The 22,360-nt window shown below is 38.3% G+C and overlaps 1 protein-coding gene across 1 annotated transcript in view; it reads right to left on the bottom strand.

Moving 5' to 3' along the window:
- Window positions 1–2,509: 2,509 nt before the first annotated feature.
- Window positions 2,510–22,360, bottom strand: part of ACBD6 (acyl-CoA binding domain containing 6) — a 218,666-nt gene continuing 198,815 nt past the window's right edge. Inside the window, exon 8 of the mRNA XM_004027995.5 lies at window positions 2,510–2,797. Within this exon, the coding sequence (XP_004028044.2) occupies window positions 2,643–2,797 (155 nt within the window). The 3' untranslated portion in view covers window positions 2,510–2,642. The remainder of the gene's footprint in view (window positions 2,798–22,360) is intronic.

The following is a 22,360-nucleotide window of genomic DNA, read 5'->3' as shown; positions in this document are numbered from 1 at the left end:
TAGCCAAGTAGTTAAACCTGGCAGGAAGCTAAGAAATACCTATTTAATAGAAAGGTTCACTGGATTATAGCAACCTTTTAGCTGGAAAATGCTGAAACATTAAAAAAAGATATACTAGATACAATTCCAGATATTTTACGTTGGTTGTTACCCTTCTACCTGACAAGCATAAGAGATTATATGTGGCCAGTTGGCTGACTTCTTACATCTTTATTAGAAACATAATTGTAATAGGTTTAAAAGATTTAGTTAGTTTCTGATTGGTAATTCACTACTTTCTATGAGACTTTTCAAGATATCTCACGTAGTATATTAATATCCCATGTAGTATATTAATTCTAAATATACATAATACTGAGAAAAGGGAATGCCATGGGCCTAGAACAGTGTTTTAAGGCACAGAGAGATGATCTATAGATTATTATATGATAGCAAGGTTTCTCAAAATTCAGACACTCATGAATAAAGAATAGAGATTTTGGAAATTGGCTTTAGAATGTATTTGAAAATGTTAAGTTGATGGCTGTTTTTAGTGATAGCTTTGAATATAAATTTGAAACCTTTAAAATAAAATAAAAGATAAGTTATATTCTTTGCTTAAAATCTATACAGTTTTAGATGCGGCAAAACAGGTAATAAAAAACTTGTCTAAGAAATATCAAATTCGAATTGCAAAAGAGAGATGAAAAAAGGAGTTCCTTAATAGCTTCTTGCTCAAATACCCTGTAAATTAAAAATGAATAAATGGTTTTTGATTTGCTAATGTCTTAAAAAATGCACAAAGTAATACCAATTAAAAACTGTAGGCATCATCCTGGTGACTTCACTATAACTAATGTATGTTTCTTAAAACACATTCAATTAGTGTGGAATGTGAAAGACTTAAGCTAAACAGCAGGTTGCAATGTAGCAAGGATTGTGGTGAAAGAACAGACAGTGAAGAGAATGCTCTACTAGAATTACAGCATTTCAGTATGTACTAATATGCGTATCACTTCCACAGATTAATTAAATTATTTCAAAAATGAATCATCTTGGTGAATGATTTTGGTTTATATCTCAGAAAATAAGAAGTTAAGATAGAAAAATCACAAAATAAACAGCACTAATATGCCTCATTTCTGTTATAGAGGGGCTTATTCCAAAGAACAGGTTAGTTCACGCTAATGAAAATCTTCTTCACCGTTGAGAACTATACTAAGCAAGTTTATTACTCATTATTTTAATAGTAACACCTGTTAGAAAAATTATCTTTTAAGTGGTTATCTTTGCATCTCAACTCATTTTTTATTTCATTTCTCTTCCTATGTCAACTATCTACTTTCCTTATATAATAGTAAAAGTCAGTGAATTCCCCAGATGGAGCTTTTGGGGCTTACAGGGAAAATGTTGGGAGCCAGTTTCAAGAGTGGCATACCTGGCTGGGCACAGTGGCTCACACCTGTAATCTCAGCACTTTAAGAGGCCTGAAAACTGCTTGAGGCCAGGAGTTTGAGACCACCTTGAGGAACACAGAGAGACCCTATCTGTACAAAAGATACAAAAATTAGTGGGGTGTGGCGGCACGCACCTGTAGTCCCAGCTATCTCAGCTACACAGGAGGCTGAGGTGGGAGGATTCCTTGAGCCCAGGAGGTTGAGGCTGTAGTGAACCATGATCACACCACTGCACTTCAGCCTGGGTGACATAGCGAGACCCTGTCTCAAAAAAAAAAAAAGTGGCATACTGGTCTATCCTTTAAATTAAAATGATAGCATACTTGTCTACATTTTTAATAAAAAACAAAAGCTCTTCTGGTATCCAGAAGTAACTTCACATTAACATATTAGATAGACCCAAATAGACCTAACAGTTCAGATCTAAGCTTTTTTTTTTTTTTTTTAACAGAGACTGCTGCTACATATGACATGGTCATTATAGACAATTAAAAGAGCCCTAAAGAAATTCCTTTCTTGTTTAGTGAAGGTGAGTTTAAGGAATCTGACCTAACCCTGATGAATCCTCCAGAATCTGTTTCAATCCTAGAGTGAAAACAGAGTACTATTCTAAAATGCCCCCGGGTTTTGAGATTTTCAGTAAATCTAGTTGTTCTGACTTCTACACCCCTTACGTGACAAAATTCTGCTTTCTCCTTTGCTTTGTTTTTCTTAACACCCCTCTTCTTTCCTATCTTCCCAATTATGTCTGCCAAAAGAATAGACATCTTAGCTGCCTATTCAGACCATGTGTACAAAATGCTACAAAAGATAATTTGATCTCTACCATGTTGGGATCGCATGAAACTTTCCCTAATGGTTACATTTGCTTCTGTATGTTTTTTAAAAAAGCAGCCATGTTTAATATTGTGAAATATGATCTGTCTCCTCTTCTGCCCACCCTCTAAAGCAGTGATAAATTTCAGAGCATGCTCAGCAGAATTGGATTATATTATGCACAGTACACATGTTCATCACCAAAACTGTACTGCCTAGAATGTATGCAAGAAGAATGAATTGCTGAGACTTCAAAATTCCAGTTCCACAGAACTGATTTTATTAGCCAATACATACCAAAGACGGGTGGAAAAGAGGTATTATTTTTGTAGTTTTCTTTCATAATGGAAGCCTTATGCTATTACAGACTGCAGTTTTCCAGTCTTTTGATTAAGCCTTGCCAGTTGTGTGCTGCTGCAGCACCAAAGAAACTGTTTTGCAGCCTGTCACCTCCTCTGGCAGGCAGCCATCCTGGTCTCGGAGAGTGGGGTCAGCACCAGACTGGAGCAGCAGCTCTACAATATCCAGAAACTCACAGGCAGAGGCTGAAAGGAAAATTGACAAATATGAAAACAAGTTTACCACGAGACAGAGAAACTCCTCTACTTCAGCAGGAAAGGAAAGTGCTGAGCAATAAGGAATACTGAACAATGAGCAATGTTACAGTGGCTGAAGGATGATCAGGCCTGGTAATGAGAACTGTGGTATTATGCTAGATTTTCAAGCCTTAGGAAAATCAAATTTACCTTTTTGGTTGTCTAGGAACACACACACAAACAAATATATATTCTAAATTGTGAGGCTTTTGGGCTCTAGTCTTTAAGAATGGGATTAAGGAAAGGAATAAAAAATAGTATTTAAGTATCTATTTTACTTTGATCTTTATTTCAGAATAATGATACATGTGCAGGATATGTCAAAAGGCTAAAAATACTGTAAATGTCAAATAAAAGGTTTTGTTTTGTTTTTGAAGAGGGGATAAGTGGGTAACTAACTGAACTTTACAATTTGTAAATTTTTAAAAAAAAAAGCTGGCCCAGTAATCAGACCATTCTTCTACAGGAACTAAAAAAAAAAAAAAAAAAAAAAAGGGCACCAATGGGTGTAACTGATAAGTTCAAGGTATAGGAAGGGGAAAAAAGGGCGTAGAGATATCAAGACTTATAAATATGGTATGGTATTGCCCCCAAATGGAAAAACAGACCAGAAGCTTAGAACAGAGGGTGATCTATTCTTCTGCACACATATGAAAACTTAATTCATGACAAAGCTGGCAGATCAATGGGGAAATAAAGACCCAATGATTAGATGGTGTAGAGACAACTGGACTCACTAAAGGCAAAAAGAGGCACCAGATGAAACATAAATGGCAATAAACATATAAAAAGATGAGCATTCCACATTATCAGGGAAATGAAAATTAAAACCAGGAGATACCATTTCATACCCACTAGATTGGTGAAAACTAACTTTGACAATGCCAAGCACTGATAAGGACTGGAGCAGAGAAACCCCTTTAGATGTCAGAGTGTACACTGGTGTTGCTATTTTAGACAACACTAGAGCATTACAGGTTAAACCTAAACACACATATACCCTCCAACCTAGCAATTCTACTTCCAGTTATATACTTTTGCATATGTTCTCCAGGAGATATTTGCAAGCATGTACACAGCAGACCCCAAATGTAAACAGCCCAAACGCTCATTAATGGTAACATATAAATAAAGTATTGATCACTTGTACAATGAAATCCTGTAGAACACTGGAAACTAATGAACTATAGCTTCACACAACATGGGTTTATCTCCAAAACATAATGTTGAAGGGAAAAAAACAAGTGAGAAGAATACATATGATATGATTTCATTTAAACAAAATTTTGCAAACCAGTAAAACTAAAGAATATGATTCAGACATACAAATATGTACTGAAACTACAAAGGAAATCATTAATTAATATAAAATTTGGGATAGTGGTAATCTCTCAAAGATTATCACTAGGGAAGGCCATATGATTTGAGAGGCATGCACAGGAGGCTCAAAGATATTGGTGATGTTCTATTTCTTAAGCTAAGTAGTGGGTAAATTTTTAAAAGCTTTGTTTAAATTCTTCATATACATTTTATATACTCTTTTGCAGCATGATTATCACACAACACAGTGTGTGGGTTTTTGTTGTTGTTGTTGCTCGTTTGTTTTAAGAGAAAGAAAGGGTATGGAGCTGAATTTCACGGACTTTTTGAGACAGGGTCTGGCTCTGTCTCCCAACCTGGAGTGCAGTGGCGAGATCATGGCTCACTGCAGCCTTGACCTTCTGGGCTCAAGCAAATCCTCCCACCTCAGCTTCCTGAGTAGTTATAACTATAGGTGTGTGCTACCATGCTTGGCTCTCACTTTGGTAGTCTCACTTTGTTGCCCAGGCTGGTCTCAAACTTCTAGGCTCAGGCAATCCTCCCGCCTTGGCCTCCCAAAGTGCTGGGATTACAGGCATACACCACTGCACCCGGCCCTATAGCCATTTTATTGAGCACATACTGTACCAGTTCTGTCAGGAATACAGGTAAGATTCCTGCTATTCAGAATGGATTGTAAATATGTAAACAACCAATTCTAACACAAAAGAATGAATAAGAAATGTGGCAGAACTACATACACTGCAAAAGGCAGGGAGGAAGGAGGAGACTGAGGGATCAGGAAACACTACAAATTGGTAGTAAGATGTAAGATGAGCTTTGAAGGATCGAGCAAAATTTCTGAGAAGGAAAGGCATTGCAGAATGCGAAAATACCACTAGCAGAGGCATGACAAGGAATGCTGGAGAACTGTCTCTGCTGGCTCAGGGAAGCAGTACAAAGAGTTGAAAGTACAGAGGTTGGATTGAAGTCAAGTTATCTAGGGCCTTGAATCGGTCACACTAAGAAGTCTGAGTTTTGTCAAGTGATCCACAGGCATTTATGAGGAGTGGAGTGGCATAATTTGGCAAGCACCGATCTGATTTCTGTCCCTATAGTTTTGTCTTTTTCCAGAAATAGAAATCATATAGCATGGTCTTTTGTATCTGGTCTCTTTCAGTTAGCATGTTGCTTTTGTGATCCATCCACATTGCTTCAAGTATCAGTTCTTTCCTTTTGATTGCTGAGTAGTATTCTACTGTATGGATGTATGCAGTCATCTGGGCTGCTTCCAATTTTTGGCATTATGAACAGGGATCTTACGAACAGTTGGGTAAAGGTCTTTGTGTTGTCCTGTTTTATGTTTTCACAGCTTGTGGGTAAATATCTAGAAGTAGAATTGCTAAGTCATATGGCAAGTGAATGTTTAACTTTCCAGGAAACTACCAAACTTTTCTAAAGTTTTCACTCACACCAATAAGTATAAATTCCAGTTCCTTTGCTCCCTTACCAGCACTTTACTATTATTAAAAATATTTTTTAGCCATTCTAGTTAGGTCTATGGTGGCTTTTCATTGTGATTTCTAATCTGTACTTCCCTAATGTCTAACAATGAACATTTCTCATGTGCTTATTTGCCAACTATCTATCTTTGGTGATTTATCTGTTCAAATCTTTTGTTCATTTGTTAATAAGGTTGTCATTTTCTTATAAGAGGTCTTTATATGTTGTGGATACAAAATTTTTTTTTCCAAATATATGTTTTATAAATATTTTCTCCTAGTATGTGACTTCTCATTTTTCTTAAGAGTATCTTGAAGAGTGGAAGTTTTTAATTTTGATAAAGTGCAATTTATTTTTTCTTTTATAGTTTGTGCTTGTGTTCCATCTAAAAAAAACTTTGCCTACACCAAGATCACAAAGATATTCTTCTAGTTCTTTATCATTATTCCTCTTACATATACATCTAAGATCTTACCTTCCCAGTTAATTTCTGAGTAGACTTCAGGCTCACCTTTTTGTTTTGTTTTGTTTTGCATTTTGATGTCCAATTGTTACAGCTCTATACGTTGAAAAGGCTATTCTTCTCTCCACTGAATTTTATGTTGGCATTTTTGTCAAAAATCAGCTGACCATTTGTGATTGGATCTATTTCTAGGTTATCTATCATGTTCCTTTGATCTATATACCTATTCTTATACCAATACAACATTGCCTTGATTTCTGTACTTTATAGTAAGTCCTGAAACCAGTGTGGGGCCTCCAACTTTATTCTTTTTCAAAGTTGTTTTGATTATTCTAGGTCCTTTGCTTTTCCATATAAATTTTAGAATCAACTTATAAGTTTTTACAAAGATCCTGCTGGGATTCTGATTGGGACCCTGCTGAATCTATGAATCAATTTGGAAAGAATGGACAGCTGAACAATACTGAGTCTTTTGATCCACGAACAATGGTATCTCTTTCCATTTAAATTTTCCTTAATTTCGATAATATTTAGGAATTATACGCATACAAATCTTACACTTATTTTGTTTGATGTATCCCTAAGAATTTCATGTTTTTGAGGCTACTGCAAATAATATCTTTTTAAAATTCAATTTACTGTAAGCATAAAGAAAAACAATTAAGATTTGTATACTATCCCTGGTGTTTTTGAATTTTAATTTTCAATTGTTCATTACTAGTATATAGGAATACTTTTCATTTTTGTATATTGATTTTACATCCTGTGAACTTGGTGAATTCACTTATTCTAGGTTTTTTTTTTTTTAAATAGATTCTTGGGGTCTTATACATAGATGGACACATCACCTACGAGAAAAGGAAGTTTTATTTCTTCTTTTTAAATCTACGTGGCTTTCATTTCTTTTTCTTGCCTTAATGCATTGGCTAGAACTTTTAATACAATGTTGGATCAAAGTGGAGAGAGTGGATATCTTTGTCCACAGTCTTAGAGGGAAAGCGTTCAGCCTTTCATCATCAAGGACGATATTAACTGTCGATTTTCTCAGGCTAAAGAAATTCCCTACTATTTCCTATTTCTATTTTGTTGTGAGTTTTTGTTGTTGTTGTTTTAATCATGAAGGGAAGCTGAATTTTGTCAGCCTTTTCTACATAAATTGATAAAATCACATTTTGTTTTTTTGATCTGTTCATATGGTGAAATACTATGGTTCTCAATTGCCAAACAAACCTTGCATTCCTAGGATAAACACACTTGCACAAAATTTATTAACCTTTTTGTATTTACTAGGTTCAATTTGCTAACATCTTATTAAACATTTTTGCATCTATGTTCATAAGGAATACTGGCCTGTTGTTTTCTTTTCCTCTAAGGTCTTTGTCTGGATTTGGTTATCAGGGTAATTCTGGCTTCACAGAATGAGCTGGGCAGCGCTCCCTCCCCTTCTATTTTCTGGAAGCGTTTGTGTGTAGAATTTTTTTTTTTTTTTTTGAGACAAAGTCTCACTCTGTTGCCCAGGCTGGAGTGCAATGGTGCAAATGGCATGATCTTGGCTCACTGCAACCTCTACCTCCTGGGTTCAAGCAATTCTCCTGCCTCAGCCTCCCGAGTAGCTGAGATTACAGGTGCCCACCACCACACCCAGCTAATTTTTGTATTTTTAGTAGAGACGGGGTTTTGCCACGTTGGCCAGGCTAGTCTCAAACTCCTGACCTCAGGTGATCCGCCTGCCTCACCTCTCAAAGTGCTAGGATTATAGGCATGAGCCACTGTGCCTGGCCAATTTCATCCTTAAATACTCAGTAGAATTCACCAGTGAAGTAATCAAGGCCTGGAAATCTTGTTGTGGGAAAGTTTCTAGCTACAAATTCAATCTCTTTAATAAATATAGAGCTATCCAGATTTTCTATTTTTTATTTTTGTTTTTTTTTTAAGATGGAGTCAGGCTATGTTGCCCTAGCTAGATGTAGTGGCTATTCACAAGCATGATCATAGTGCGGTGCAGTGTTGAACTCCTGGCTCCAAGTGATCCTCTTCCCCAAGCCTCCCAGCTGGGACTAAAGGCATGCACTTCTATTTCCTTTTTTTTTTTTGAGATGAAGTCTGGCTCTGTTGCCCAGGCTGGAGTGCAGTGGCACGATCTTGGCTCAGTGAAATCTCCGCCTCCCAGGTTCAAGTGATTCTCCTGCTTCAGGCTCCCGAGCAGCTGGGATTACAGGTGCGCACCACATCTGGCTAATTTTTGTGTATGTAGTAGAGACAGGGTTTCACCATGTTGGCCAGGCTGATCTCGAACTCCTGACCTCAGGTGATCCGTCTGCCCCAGCCTCCCAAAGTGCTGGGATCACAGGTGTGAGCCACCACACCTGGCTTTCTATTTCTTTTTCAGAAAACTTTGGTAGTTTGTGTCTTTAAAAAAATTTGTCCTGGCCAGGTGTGGTGGCTCATGCCTGTAATCCTAGCAGTAGCATTTTGGGAGGCCAAGGCAGGCAGATTGCCTGAGGTCAGGAGTTTGAGACCAGCCTGGGCAACATGGTGAAACCCTGTCTGTACTAAACATACAAAAATTAGCCGGGCATGGTGGCGCATTCCTGTAATCCCAGCTACTTGGGAGGCTGAGACAGGAGAATCGCTTGAACCTGGGAGGTGGAGCCTGAAGTGTGAGCAGGCTGAGATCGCACCACTGCACTCCAGCCTGGGTGACTGAGTGAGACCCTGACTTAAAAAAATATATAATAATAATAATAATAATAATAATAATAATAATTTGTCCATTTCATCTAAGTTATCTATTTCATTGGTATAAAATTGTGTATAATGTTTCCTTATTTGCTTTATAATATCTTTAGGATATGTACTGATATCCGTTCATTCCTGAAATTGGTAATTTGCCTTTTGTTTTTTTTTTGGTGTCGCATCTCACTTTGTTACTCAGGCTGGAGTGCGGTGGCACAATCATAACTCACTGCATCCTGGAACTCCTGGGCACGAGTGATCCTCCTGCCTCAGCCTCCTGAGTAGCTGGGACTTACAGGCTCAAACAACTATGCCTGGCATGTTTTAAAACATTTGTTGTAGAGATGGGGTCTTGCTATGTTGCCCAGGCTGGGTCTCGAACTCTTAGTCTCAAGTGATCCTTCTGCACTGGTCTCCCAAAGTGCTGGGATTACAGGTGTGAGCCACAGCACCCAGCCTGTTTCTTCTCTTTTTTTTCTTCCTTGGTCTGGCTAGAGGACTATGTTTTATTGATCTTTACAAACAACCAGTTTTTGATTTCACTAATTTTCTGTTTTCTGATTTTCTATTTCAATGATTTCTGCTCTGATCTTTATCATTTCACACTTACTTTGGGCTTAATTTGCCCTTCTTTTTTTGAGGTAGAAGCTTGGATCACTGATATGAAATCTTTCTTCTTTTCTAATAATCGTATTTAATTTCCTTTAAAGCACTGGTTTAGCTGCATCCCCCAATTTTTTTTTTTTTTTTTGAGGCGGAGTCTTGCTCTGTCGCCCAGGCTGAAGTGCAGTGGTGCAGTCTTGGCTTGCTGCAACCTCTGCCTCCCTGGCCTGGCTTAAGCGATTCTCCTGCCTCAGCCTCCCAAGCATCCCACAAGTTTTGACAAGAGTGTTTTCATTTTCATTCAGTTCAAAATATTTTATATAGGCATAACTTATTTTATTGTGCTTCACTTTACTGTGCATCACAGATAATGCATTTTTTTTCAAATTAAAGATTTGTGGCAACTCTATATTTAAGCAAGTCTATCGGTGCCATTTTCCCAACAGCATTTGTTCATTTTGTGTCTCTGTGTCACACTGTGGGGATTCTCACAATATTTCAAACTTTTCATTATTGTTATTTCTGTTGTGAGGATCTATGATAAATGATCTTTGATGTTACTATTGTAATTTTTTGGGGGTGCCATGAACTGCACCCATATAATATGAATTTCATCGACCAATGTTGTATGTGTTCTGAGTGTACCATGGAACAGCCAATCCCTCGTCTATCCCTCTCCTTGGGTCTCCCTATTCCCTGAGACACAATAATATTGAAATTAGGCCAATAACCCTACAATGAACTCCAAGTGTTCAAGTAAAAGGAAGAGTCACACATCTCTCATTTTCAATCAAAAGCTAGAAATGATTAAGCTTAGTAATGAAGGCATGTCAAAAACCAACATAGGACAAAAGCTAGGCTTTTGTGCCAGTCAGCCAACTTGTGAATGCCAAGTAAAAGTTCTTGAAGAAAATTAAAGCACTATTCCAGTGAACATACAAATGACAGGAAAGCAAAACAGCCTTATTGCTGATTTAGAAAAAGTCTGAGTGGTCTGGGTAGAAGATCAAACCAGCCACAACATCCCCTGAAGCCAAAGTCTAATCCACAGCAAGGTTCTGGCTCTTTCATTCTACGAAGACTGAAAGAGATGAAGAAACTGCAGAAGAAAAGTTAGGAGATGGCAGAGGCTGACTCATGAGGTTGAAGGAAAGTTGTCTCCATAAAATAAAAGTGCAAGGTAAAGCAGTAAGTGCTGATGCAGAAGTGAGAGCATTATCCAGAAGATCTAACTAAGATAAAGATAACTGATGAGGATGGCTATACTACACAACAGATTTTCTTTTTTTCTTTTCTATTAGACAGAGTTTCACTCTGTCGCCCAGGTTGGAGTGCAGTGGCGCGATCTTGGCTCCCTGCAACCTTTGCCTCCTGGGCTCAAGCGATTCTCGTACCTCAGCCTCCTGAGTACGTGAGATTACTGGCCATGTGCCACCATGACTGGCTAATTTTTGTATTTTTGGTAGAGAAGGGGTTTCACCATGTTGGCCAGGCTGGTCTCGAAATCTTGACCTCAAGTGACCCGCCCACCCGGGGCTCCCAAAGTGCTGGGATTACAGGCATGAGCCATCATGTCCAGCCAACAGATTTTCAGTGTAGACAAACCAGCCTCATACTGGAAAAAGATGCCATCTAGGATTTTCATAACTAGAAAGGAGAAAACAATGCCTGCCTTCAAAGAATAGGTGAACTCTCAGCCAGGCGCAGTGGCTCACGCCTGTAATCCCAGCACTTTGGGAGGCCAAGGTGGGCAGATCACAAGGTCAGGAGATCGAAACCATCCTGGCTAACACGGTGAAACGCCATCTTTACTAAAAATGCAAAAAATTAGCTGGGTGTGGTGGCTTGTGCCTATAGTCCCAGCTACTCGGGAGGCTGAGGCAGGAGAATAGCTTGAACCCGGGAGGCGGAGGTTGCAGTGAGCTGAGATTGCACCACTGTACTCCAGCCTGGGCAACAGAGCAAAAAAAAAAAAAAAGAACAGGTGATAGGGGCTAATGCAACTGGTGACTTTAAGTTGAAGACAATGCTCATAAACCATTCCAAAAATCCTAGGGCCCTTAAGAATTATGCTAAATCTACTCTGCCTATACTCGATAAATGCAATGACAAAGCCTGGATGATGGCATATCTGTTTACAACATGGTTTACTAAATATTTTATGCCCACCGTTGAGACCTACTGCTCAGGAAAACAGATTCCTTTCAAAACATTACTCTCATTGACAATGCACCTACTCATCCAAGAGCTCTGATGAAAGTGTACAGAGATGAATGTCAGTAGCTGAACTGGGTTTGGGTTTGTTGTTGTGATAGATAAATTCAGTGCATCACTGCCTTCAAACTCCTCCAGTGATAGGATGCTGCTACCTTATGCTTAGTGTGGGGCTAGGGTGCTGGGTTTTTTTTTTTTTTCACTATTCTTGCTCCACCCTTAGCTTTCAGCAGTCTCTGCATATCTGTACCACAGAGGAAGTCTCTCTCTCTCTACATTCTTTTCCCTCCTCCATCAATGGACTACTCTTGCTTATTACTCAGGGCTTGGCTCATGGCGGGAGTAAGATGGAGTTCTTTGTCCTTTTGGGCTGGTTTCAGTCTTAGGCAAGACCTCAGGGATGGTGATTTCTCATTGTTCCTACACACCCCTCCCCCAAATGTCAGCCAAACGCTGTGGTGTGTGTGTATGTGGTGTTGGTAGTTGTGGGTGCCTTGGGTGGGAGAGACTTTCCTGCACTGCCTTCAGTGGTGGGGGAATCTCTGCTTTATATCACTGTAAGAGTCCTAAGCCCAGGGCTTTCCTGTTCCTCCCTGAAGGCAGATTTTGCTTTTACTCTAACTTCAAAAGCAGTAGATATCTACTTGAGCCCAGGAGCAGCAGGAGGGGTGGCCAGAAAGGCTTTCAGCTCCTCCTCTATGGCTTAAGGATTTGGCTTTGAATGAAATAAGAGTTTAGTATTGTACAACACGGTGACTATAGTTGATAATAACTTACCATATTCTTGAAAATTGTTGAGAGTAATTTTAAGTGTTCTCACCACAAAAAATGATAAGTATGTCAGGCAATGCATCTATTAATCAGCTCAATTCAGCCATTCTACAATGTATACATATTTCAAAACATCATATTTTGAAACAAATACAATGTTTATATGTCAAAAATTTAATTAATTAAAAAAGAAGGATACAGGGAAGTGGAAATGTTTCATGTCTGTGTGCCACTGAAGAGGCTTTCTCTCTTCTAAAGAAATTTCTCTCATGAGCACCCAGTTAATGAAAAAGAATGCAACTGAGGACTCCTTTTGGGTCTCAGGCTCCCAGTTACTCTAACATGTCATGCTAGCTCACTTTAACAATTTGTTAATCTTAGCTGCTTTCTTCCTACCTATTTTTATGGTGGCTGCCTCTTCTTCAGGTGTTCTGCCAAAGGTGAAACAGTTTGTGTGTCTTATAGGGGCTTGTCACTCTTTGAAATTCAGTTTATTTGGCTGCCGTGAAACCTCTGCTCTCCGATGTGTTCACAAAAAGTTATGATTTTGTAGACTATCTTTTTCTTTTGTTAGGGTGAGAATGAAGTTCTCTTGCAGTTTTCTACGTCTTAATAGTGGAAGCAGAACTCCCCAGGGGTTTGTTTTAAATGATTTAGCAGTGATATTTCTTCTTTTGCTCTCTAACAGTACTTAGGTAAAGATAAAGTAGTTTCTCTGGTTCCCTTGACCATCTTTTCTCCTTGTGTGGGTACTTCCAGCTCAGGGCTTCACGGCTATGTGCTGTGAAGTGTGCACAGAGCCGACAGCCAAAACCAGGTTGTGATAGGTACTTGGGATATATTTTGTGATCCTTTACATTACTTATCCTGACAAGCTTAGGCACCAAACTCTAATCCATAACCATATAAGCTCAGAGGTGCTTCTAAGTGAACCAAAGTGGAGGGCAGATTTTTTTGTGAGCTAAAATCAGAGCATTTGTGAATGCTATCTCTGCCTTCAGTGATGTGGGGTTTCTTAGAAGGCTATCAAGATACAGATATTAATATCTGATGAATGGAGAATAGGAGAAAACATAGAGGGAGGCAAGAATTGCCTGTTCCAACCCCAGGGTCACTGCTGATTGGCTGAGATCATAGTTTTGGGTAGCTCCAGAGACTCAAGAGCTATTCTGCATCTTGAGGGATGCCACAGACAGGGAGGAAGAGACGGTATCATCTTTACCAAGGCCGAGGATTCAAGAGAGTGTTTAGGATTATAGTATCTTTTTGAGACTTTAAAATTGCCTCCCAAAATAATTTTATCATTATTATCATTTTTTGAGATGGAGTCTTACTCTTGTCGCCCAGGCTGGAGTGCAATGGCACGATCTTGGTTCACTGCAACCTCTGACTCCCGGGTTCGAGCGATTCTCCTGCCTCAGCCTTCTGAGTAGCTGGGATTACAGGTGCCCACCACCAAGCACAGCTAACTGTTTTTGTATTTTTTAGTAGAGATGGGGTTTCACCATGTTGGCCAGGCTGGTCTCAAACTCCTGACCTCAGGTGACCCACCTGCCTTGGCCTCCCAAAGTGCTGGGATAACAGGCATGAGCCACTGTGACTGGCCCAAAAATAATTTTAGTCAACATTTTAATTTTAAACTTCTGAAGGGTTTTATCATGAATCACTGTATACCAAATTGGATTAAAATGAAAGACAATCTCTTATAAAATACAACAAAGTTGAAGACACATTGCCTTGTATCAAGTAGCTGTGAAAAAAAGGCTATTTATCCTGCATAGAACTAGCTACTTTAACCTTTACACTGCAGTTATTAGTCTCAACTTATTGTAAGAAACACTTAGGCTTTAAAATAGGACCTTTATCAGTATCACGGGAATAAACTTCCCATTGTATAAATCTATAATACACAATAATAACCATCATGATCTGTCAGATCACGCTTGGCTCAATTCCAACCCAACAGTTACGCGAGAAGATCAGGGCTAAGTAGATGTGTGCTATGGCTGAAGACACAAAAGATGGCCATCTCAGACAAAGGGACATTAATTACATTTATGCTGTATGATGATGTGACCATTCCAGCGGTGAGATATGATATAATCTATGGGCACCAACCCAGGTATGGAGCTTAAGAATTTAAGTTCCACATCTAGGGAACTCTAGTCAACCAGCTATGAAAATGCTACCTGAGGCTAATAATAATTCCCTAACTTGACAGATGTGAATGAAATTTTAGCTCAGGTCTAACTATAATGTGAGATATGAATTTGGAATTTAAGGTGGCAAAACAGTAATTCAGAGCAAGAAATACGGCATTCATATGAAAGGGGTTTTATTAACAAATGCCTGGGAGTTATGCAAAGACAGACTTACATGACAGCATAAACAATGAGGAAGTTATATAGATAAAAAAGAATGAGACTGAATAACTTAAAGGACAAGGGTCCTTTTAAACCACACGGGTGCATCTTATCCTGATATGAGGAGGCCACTTGCAGTATCTGCTGGAGACTCACTGTTGAGAGGCATCCATTATGTTTATGTTAGCACAGAGCCTACTTGCACATATAGTTGCCCAACAAATAGTTGTTGAAAAAATATGCTTTGTACCCCACAATGAGATGCTGAACTACTTGAGTATATGCTTCTTTTTGTATTCTCTTCTCCATCTAGCATAATGCTGGGCACTTACTGTTTGCTCAAAATTCATTAGTTAATTGATTTCTCTGCCTTTGGCATGTTCAGTGAAACACAAGTCATAATGTAGAGTCATCTTTCAGAAATGTGTACTCTGCCCACCCTTTCAAAACAGACAAAGGCAAAGAATATGAGAGAAAAATGAGGAGGAAAGGGTGCTAACATTTTACCAAATTAATGAGGTGATATACTGGTGCCCACAATGTGCTGGGAAATACAAAAACAGTCATAAGCCCATCTCAGAAAAGCTTGAGCAAGTCTATAGGGATTAGAACAGTTGCTGAATTTATGGTACCCTGGGAACCTCTATTTGTCAAGTGCCATAGAGGCAGCCCTGACACTGGCACAGGTGAAGATGAATTTCCATTCAGAGCAGTGAGCCTTCTGACTCCATTAATCCTCAGGGTTTTGATAATGAATTTCTTTCTTTTTTTATTTTATTTATTTTCACTCTAATGCCTCCTCCCACTGCCCTGTAACAGTGTGGAGGTAACAGAACAGATGGTGCTTTGCGTGGAAGACTGAGGGCTCATGAGGATACAAAGCCTGCCCACTCTGAAATCACATGACTGCACGTGCAAGGAAAAGCCTTGATTTCCCCTGGGAGACACAGATGCAATGATATTAGTATTCCCAGTGGAGGAAGAGGAGGGGAAGGCTAACAGGCCATTTATAAGTAAGACCATACTTATACCAATATACTCTTCAGCAAGGACCATGTTTAATCATGAAGTAACAGGAGGACCAATATCTGAAGATTAAAAAAAACCCAGGTAAAATATAGGCACATAAGGGTTTTAGTATGCTGCCACACAAAGCCTATTTAGAATGAACTAGTAAGGACATGCAGTAGTAGAATACCGGCCTCTAGTTAACCTGCGATTGGCTCTGACCCAGTTTTAATCGGAAGAAGCCAGGATTTACAACCTGCTTAAGGATGGAGTTTGACAACTGCTATAATCAGAAGAGCTGTCAACACAAGGACAGCTGTCAAGCCCAACCATAATTCATAAAAAATAATAACTAAGTCCCCAAAGACATCCCCAACACGTGTCTGCACTCACTGGATTTAACGATACTTATAGTTTTATGAAAGTTCCAAGAGTAGGTTAAGAGTCCTGAAATAAAATAAAATCAACAAATAGTAACTGACTGCCCACTAAATAAAAAGGGTTAAATAATATTAAGTGATTAAATGAATAACAAATATGCCCAGCAGATCCTCTGGCATATAATAGGTGCTTAATAAATCGTTATTATTATTATTACATGCAAGACTGTTTTGACTACCTTAAAAACTGGCAAGAATCCAGTGACCTAGTGAAAATTATAAATTAAAAATAACCCACTCCTATAAGTGATTATGAATTAAACTTAAAATAGTAATTTTTATTAAATATTCCTGAATTGTCAGAATATTTTAGTTTTATATATTTGTAATGCCAGAACTTATAGGGATATTTAGTATTTGATTATCTTGATTTTAACATATATGGCATTTGTTTTGTTCTTTCCATGATGATTAATATAACCTGAGAGAAACAGAAGTTCTAGATCAATTTTAGGCAAGATTTCTGAATCAGGGATAATTTTTATTAATGTATAAACTCTTGGTGAACAGAAATAAAAATATAAAAGCACACAGATAGACAGAAATATTGATATACATTTACTCCCAAGTACAGTCTTGAAAACTAGCCTTGAATCACTGACCAAGGTAACCAATAAGAAAAGATATTCTTTAATTTGATTTCTATGAAAGATTATCTTCCACAAAATAATGTCTTCCTTAAAAAGACAGCAGGACTGCAGTTATTTATGAAATTGTGAAAAGAGGTCTGGATGTAGAATCAGAAGACCTATACAAGTGTCTTGGCTCTGCAACCTACAGCTTGGATTACCCTGTCAAGGTAACATCTCTGAACTGTAGTTTTTCATCTAAAAATGGGGGAAGGCAGTACCTAGTTCAAACATTTGTAGAAAAGGCTAAATGAGATTTTACACAGAAACAATAACACTGCTACTGTATATCTGCCTAGGTTTAGACTTTTTTGGTGTCTGTATACTTTTTAAAGAGTATAAAATGCACACAGAAGAGTACCAAAATCATATACAGTTGAGTCTTGAACAACATGGGGGTTAGGTGTGCCAACTCCACATGAATTAGAAAAGCCACATATAACTGCTGACTCTCCAAAAACTTAACTACTAATATTCTATGGCTGACTAGTAGCCTTACCAGTAAATAAACTGTCAGTTAACACATATTTTGTATGTTATATGTCTTCTTAACAATAAGCCATAGAAAATATTAAGAAAATCATAAGATAAAATACATGTATAGTACTGTACTGTATTTATTGATGCTGTATGTTTATGTTGCCTGTTTCCAAGATGAATCATCTGTTTGAAATGGTGGCTACTGTGGTGGCAGACCTCAAGCTATGGTACATATCAAGCAACTTTACTTTTTCTTGTAATTTCATACTTTCCTTCTCGGGAACACTTCCAGCATCACTAGTGGCATTTTGTATGGGCCCCCTTGTGTTATTCAAGGTTTATGGTAGTGTACTAAACACAAAAAATACACAAGAACTGCGAGATCACTTTTTTACTGTAATACACAATTTACTGGAGGGACAAACTGCTCATGTAGAGATGACCAGCATCACCTGGCACTTTAAGCACAGACTGGCAACACTTGAGCTCACTGTAATAGCAACAGGAGGTATATACAAAATTACTATAAAACAGTATGTACTACAGTTAATTTTATGCAGTTATGATTTAATATTGCATTTTTACAATCATTTACACTTTTCTCGGCTTTGGTGCCATGAACGGTCTGTGTTTGAGTGTGTAAGTTTTGATAAATTTTAACTTTTTATAATAGATTTATTGGGGGTGGAGGGTGGAGGGATAGCATTAGGAGATAAACCTAATGTAAATGATGAGTTAATGGGTGCAGCACACAAACATGGCACATGTATACATATGTAACAAACCTGCACGTTGTGCACATGTAACCTAGAACTTAGAGTATAATTTAAAAAAATAGATTTGTGTGTATTTTATGATGGTAAATGATGAAATAGACTAGTATCTACATATATTTTATGCATTCATGACATGTAACTTTTCCTTAATTTTTTGATATTTCTAGGCTGCAAAATTGAGTTTTTTTCAAGTTGTCGGGAATCTCCAAAATATTTTCCAATATATTCATTTAAAAAAAAACCCTGCATATGAATCTGGGTGCTCCTGTATTGGGTGCATATATATTTAGGATAGTTCACTCTTCCTGTTGAATTGATCCCTTTACCATTATGTAATGGCCTTCTTTGTCTCTTTTGATCTTTGTTGGTTTAAAGTCTGTTTTATCAGAGACTAGGATTGCAACCCCTGTCTTTTTTTGTTTTCCATTTGCTTGGTAGATCTTCCTCCATCCCTTTATTTTGAGCCTATGCAAATCCTTAGAGACCTAGAAAGAGACTTAGACTCCCACACAATAATAATGGGAGACTTTAACACCCCACTGTCAACATTAGACAGATCCATGAGACAGAAAGTCAATAAGGATATCCAGGAATTGAACTCAGCTCTGCACCAAGAGGACCTAACAGACATCTACAGAACTCTCCACCCCAAATCAACAGAATATACATTCTTCTCAGCACCACACCACATTTATTCCAAAATTGATCACATAGTTGGAAGTAAAGCACTCCTCAGCAAATGTAAAAGAAGAGAAATTATAACAAATTGTCTCTCAGACCGCAATCAAACTAGAACTCAGGATTAAGAAACTCACTCAAAACCACTCAACTACGTGGAAACTGAACAACCTGCTCCTGAATGACTATTGAGTACATAACGAAATGAAGGCAGAAATAAAGATGTTCTTTGAAACCAATGAGAACAAAGATACAACATACCAGAATCTCTGGGACACATTCAAAGCAGTGTGTAGAGGAAAATTTATAGCACTAAATGCCCACAAGAGAAAGCAGGAAAGATCTAAAATTGACACCCTAACATCACAATTAAAAGAACTAGAGAAGCAAGAGCAAACACATTCAAAAGCTAGCAGAAGGCAAGAAATAACTAAGATCAGAGCAGAACTGAAGGAGATAGAGACACAAAAAACCCTTCAAAAACTCAATGAATCCAGGAGCTGGTTTTTTGAAAAGATCAACAAAATTGATAGACTGCTAGCAAGACTAATAAAGAAGAAAAGAGAGAAGAATCAAATAGACGCAATAAAAAATGATAAAGGGGACATCACCACCAATCCCACAGAAATACAAACTACCATCAGAGAATATTATAAACACCTCTACGCAAATAAACTAGAAAATCTAGAAGAAATGGATAAATTCCTCGACACATACACCCTCCCAAGACTAAACCAGGAAGAAGTTGAACCTCTGAAGAGATCAATAACAGGATCTGAAATTGAGGCAAAAATTAATAGCTCACCAACCAAAAAAAGTCCAGGACCGGATGGATTCACAGCCGAGTTCCACCAGAGGTACAAGGAGGAGCTGGTACCATTCCTTCTGAAACTATTCCAATCAATAGAAAAAGATGGAATCCTCCCTAACTCATTTTATGAGGCCAGCATCATCCTGATACCAAAGCCTGGCAGAGACACAACAAAAAAAGAGAATTTTAGACCAATATCCCTGATGAATACTGATGCAAAAATCATCAATAAAATACTGGCAAATCGAATCCAGCAGCACATCAAGAAGCTTATCCACCATGATTAAGTGGGCTTCATCCCTGGGATGCAAGGCTGGTTCAACATACACAAATCAATAAACGTAACCCAGCATATAAACAGAACCAATGACAAAAACCATATGATTATCTCAGTAGATGCAGAAAAGGCCTTTGACAAAATTCAACAATGCTTCATGCTAAAAACTCTCAATAAATTAGGTATTGATGGGATGTATCTCATAATAATAAGAGCTATCTATGACAAACCCACAGCCAATATCATACTGAATGGGCAAAACCTGGAAACATTCCCTTTGAAAATGGGCACAAGACAGGGATGCCCTCTCTCACCACTCCTATTCAACATAGTGTTGGAAGTTCTGGCCAGGGCAATCAGGCAGGAGAAGGAAATAAAGGGTATTCAATTAGGAAAAGAGGAAGTCAAATTGTCCCTGTTTGCAGATGACAGGACTGTGTATCTAGAAAACCCCATCGTCTCAGTCTAAAATCTCCTTAAGCTGATAGGCAACTTGAGCAAAGTCTCAGGATACAAAATCAATGTGCAAAAATCACAAGCATTCTTATACAACAATAACAGACAGAGAGCCAAATCATGAGTGAACTCCCATTCACAATTGCTTCAAAGAGAATAAAATACCTAGGAATACAACTTACAAGGGATGTGAAGGACCTCTTCAAGGAGAACTACAAACCACTGCTCAATGAAATAAAAGAGGATACAAACAAATGGAAGAACATTCCATGCTCACGGGTAGGAAGAATCAATATCGTGAAAATGGCCACACTGCCCAAGGTAATTTATAGATTCAATGCCATCCCCATCAAGCTACCAATGACTTTCCTCACAGAATTGGAAAAAACTACTTTAAAGTTCATATGGAACCAAAAAAGAGCCCACATTGCCAAGTCAATCCTAAGCCAAAAGAACAAAGCTGGAGGCATCACACTACCTGACTTCAAACTATACTACAAGGCTACAGTAACCAAAACAGCATGGTACTGGTACCAAAACAGAGATATAGATCAATGGAACAGAACAGAGCCCTCAGAAATAATGCCGCATATCTATAACCATCTGATCTGTGACAAACCTGACAAAAACAAGAAATGGGGAAAGGATTCCCTATTTAATAAATGGTGCTGGGAAAACTGGCTAGCCATATGTAGAAAGCTGAAACTGGATCCCTTCCTTACACCTTATACAAAAATTAATTCAAGATGGATTAAAGATGTAAATGTTAGACCTAAAACCATAAAAACCCTAGATTAAAACCTAGGCAATACCATTCAGGACATAGGCATGGGCAAGGACTTCATGTCTAAAACACCCAAAAGCAATGGCAACAAAAGCCAAAAATGACAAATGGGATCTAATTAAACTAAAGAGCTTCTGCACAGCAAAAGAAACTACCATCAGAGTGAACAGGTAACCTACAGAATGGGAGAAAATTTTTGCAATCTACTCATCTGACAAAGGGCTAATATCCAGAATCTATAATGAACTCAAACAAATCTACAAGAAAAAAACCAAACAACCCCATCAAAAAGTGGGCAAAGGATATCAATAGATGCTTCTCAAAAGAAGACATTTATGCAGCCAAAAGACACATGAAAAGATGCTCATCATCACTGGCCATCAGAGAAATGCAAATCAAAACCACAATGAGATACCATCTCACACCAGTTAGAATGGCAATCATTAAAAAGTCAGGAAACAACAGGTGCTGGAGAGGATGTGGAGAAATAGAAACACTTTTACACTGTTGGTGGGACTGTAAACTAGTTCCGCCATTGTGGAAGTCAGTGTGGCAATTCCTCAGGGATCTAGAACTAGAAATACCATTTGACCCAGCCATCCCATTACTGGGTATATACCCAAAGGACTATAAATCATGCTGCTATAAAGACACATGCACACGTATGTTTACTGAGGCACTATTCACAATACCAAAGACTTGGAACCAACCCAAATGTGCAACAATGATAGACAGGATTAAGAAAATGTGGCACATATACACCATGGAATACTATGCAGCCATAAAAAATGATGAGTTCATGTCCTTTGTAGTGACATGGATGAAGCTGGAAACCATCATTCTCAGCAAACTATCGCAAGGACAAAAAACCAAACACCGCATATTCTCACTCATAGGTGGGAACTGAACAATGAGAACACGTGGACACAGGAAGGGGAACATCACACCCCGGGGCCTGTTGTGGGGTGGGGGGAGGGGGGAGGGATAGCATTAGGAGATATACCCAATGTTAAATGATGAGTTGATGGGTGCAGCACACCAACATGGCACATGTATACATATGGAACTAAACTGCACGTTGTGCACATGTACCCTAAAACTTAAAGTATAATAAAAAAAAAACAAAAAACAAAACCAACCAAACAAAACAAAACAAAAAAACCTTGCATATAAGTGGACACACACAGTTCACACCTATGTTGTTCAAGGGTCAACTGTATA

This window comes from Gorilla gorilla, chromosome 1, assembly GCF_029281585.2.
Source record: "Gorilla gorilla gorilla isolate KB3781 chromosome 1, NHGRI_mGorGor1-v2.1_pri, whole genome shotgun sequence".
In the NCBI taxonomy this organism is placed as follows: Eukaryota; Metazoa; Chordata; class Mammalia; order Primates; family Hominidae; genus Gorilla; species Gorilla gorilla.
This window is presented reverse-complemented; position numbering and strand designations above follow the sequence as displayed.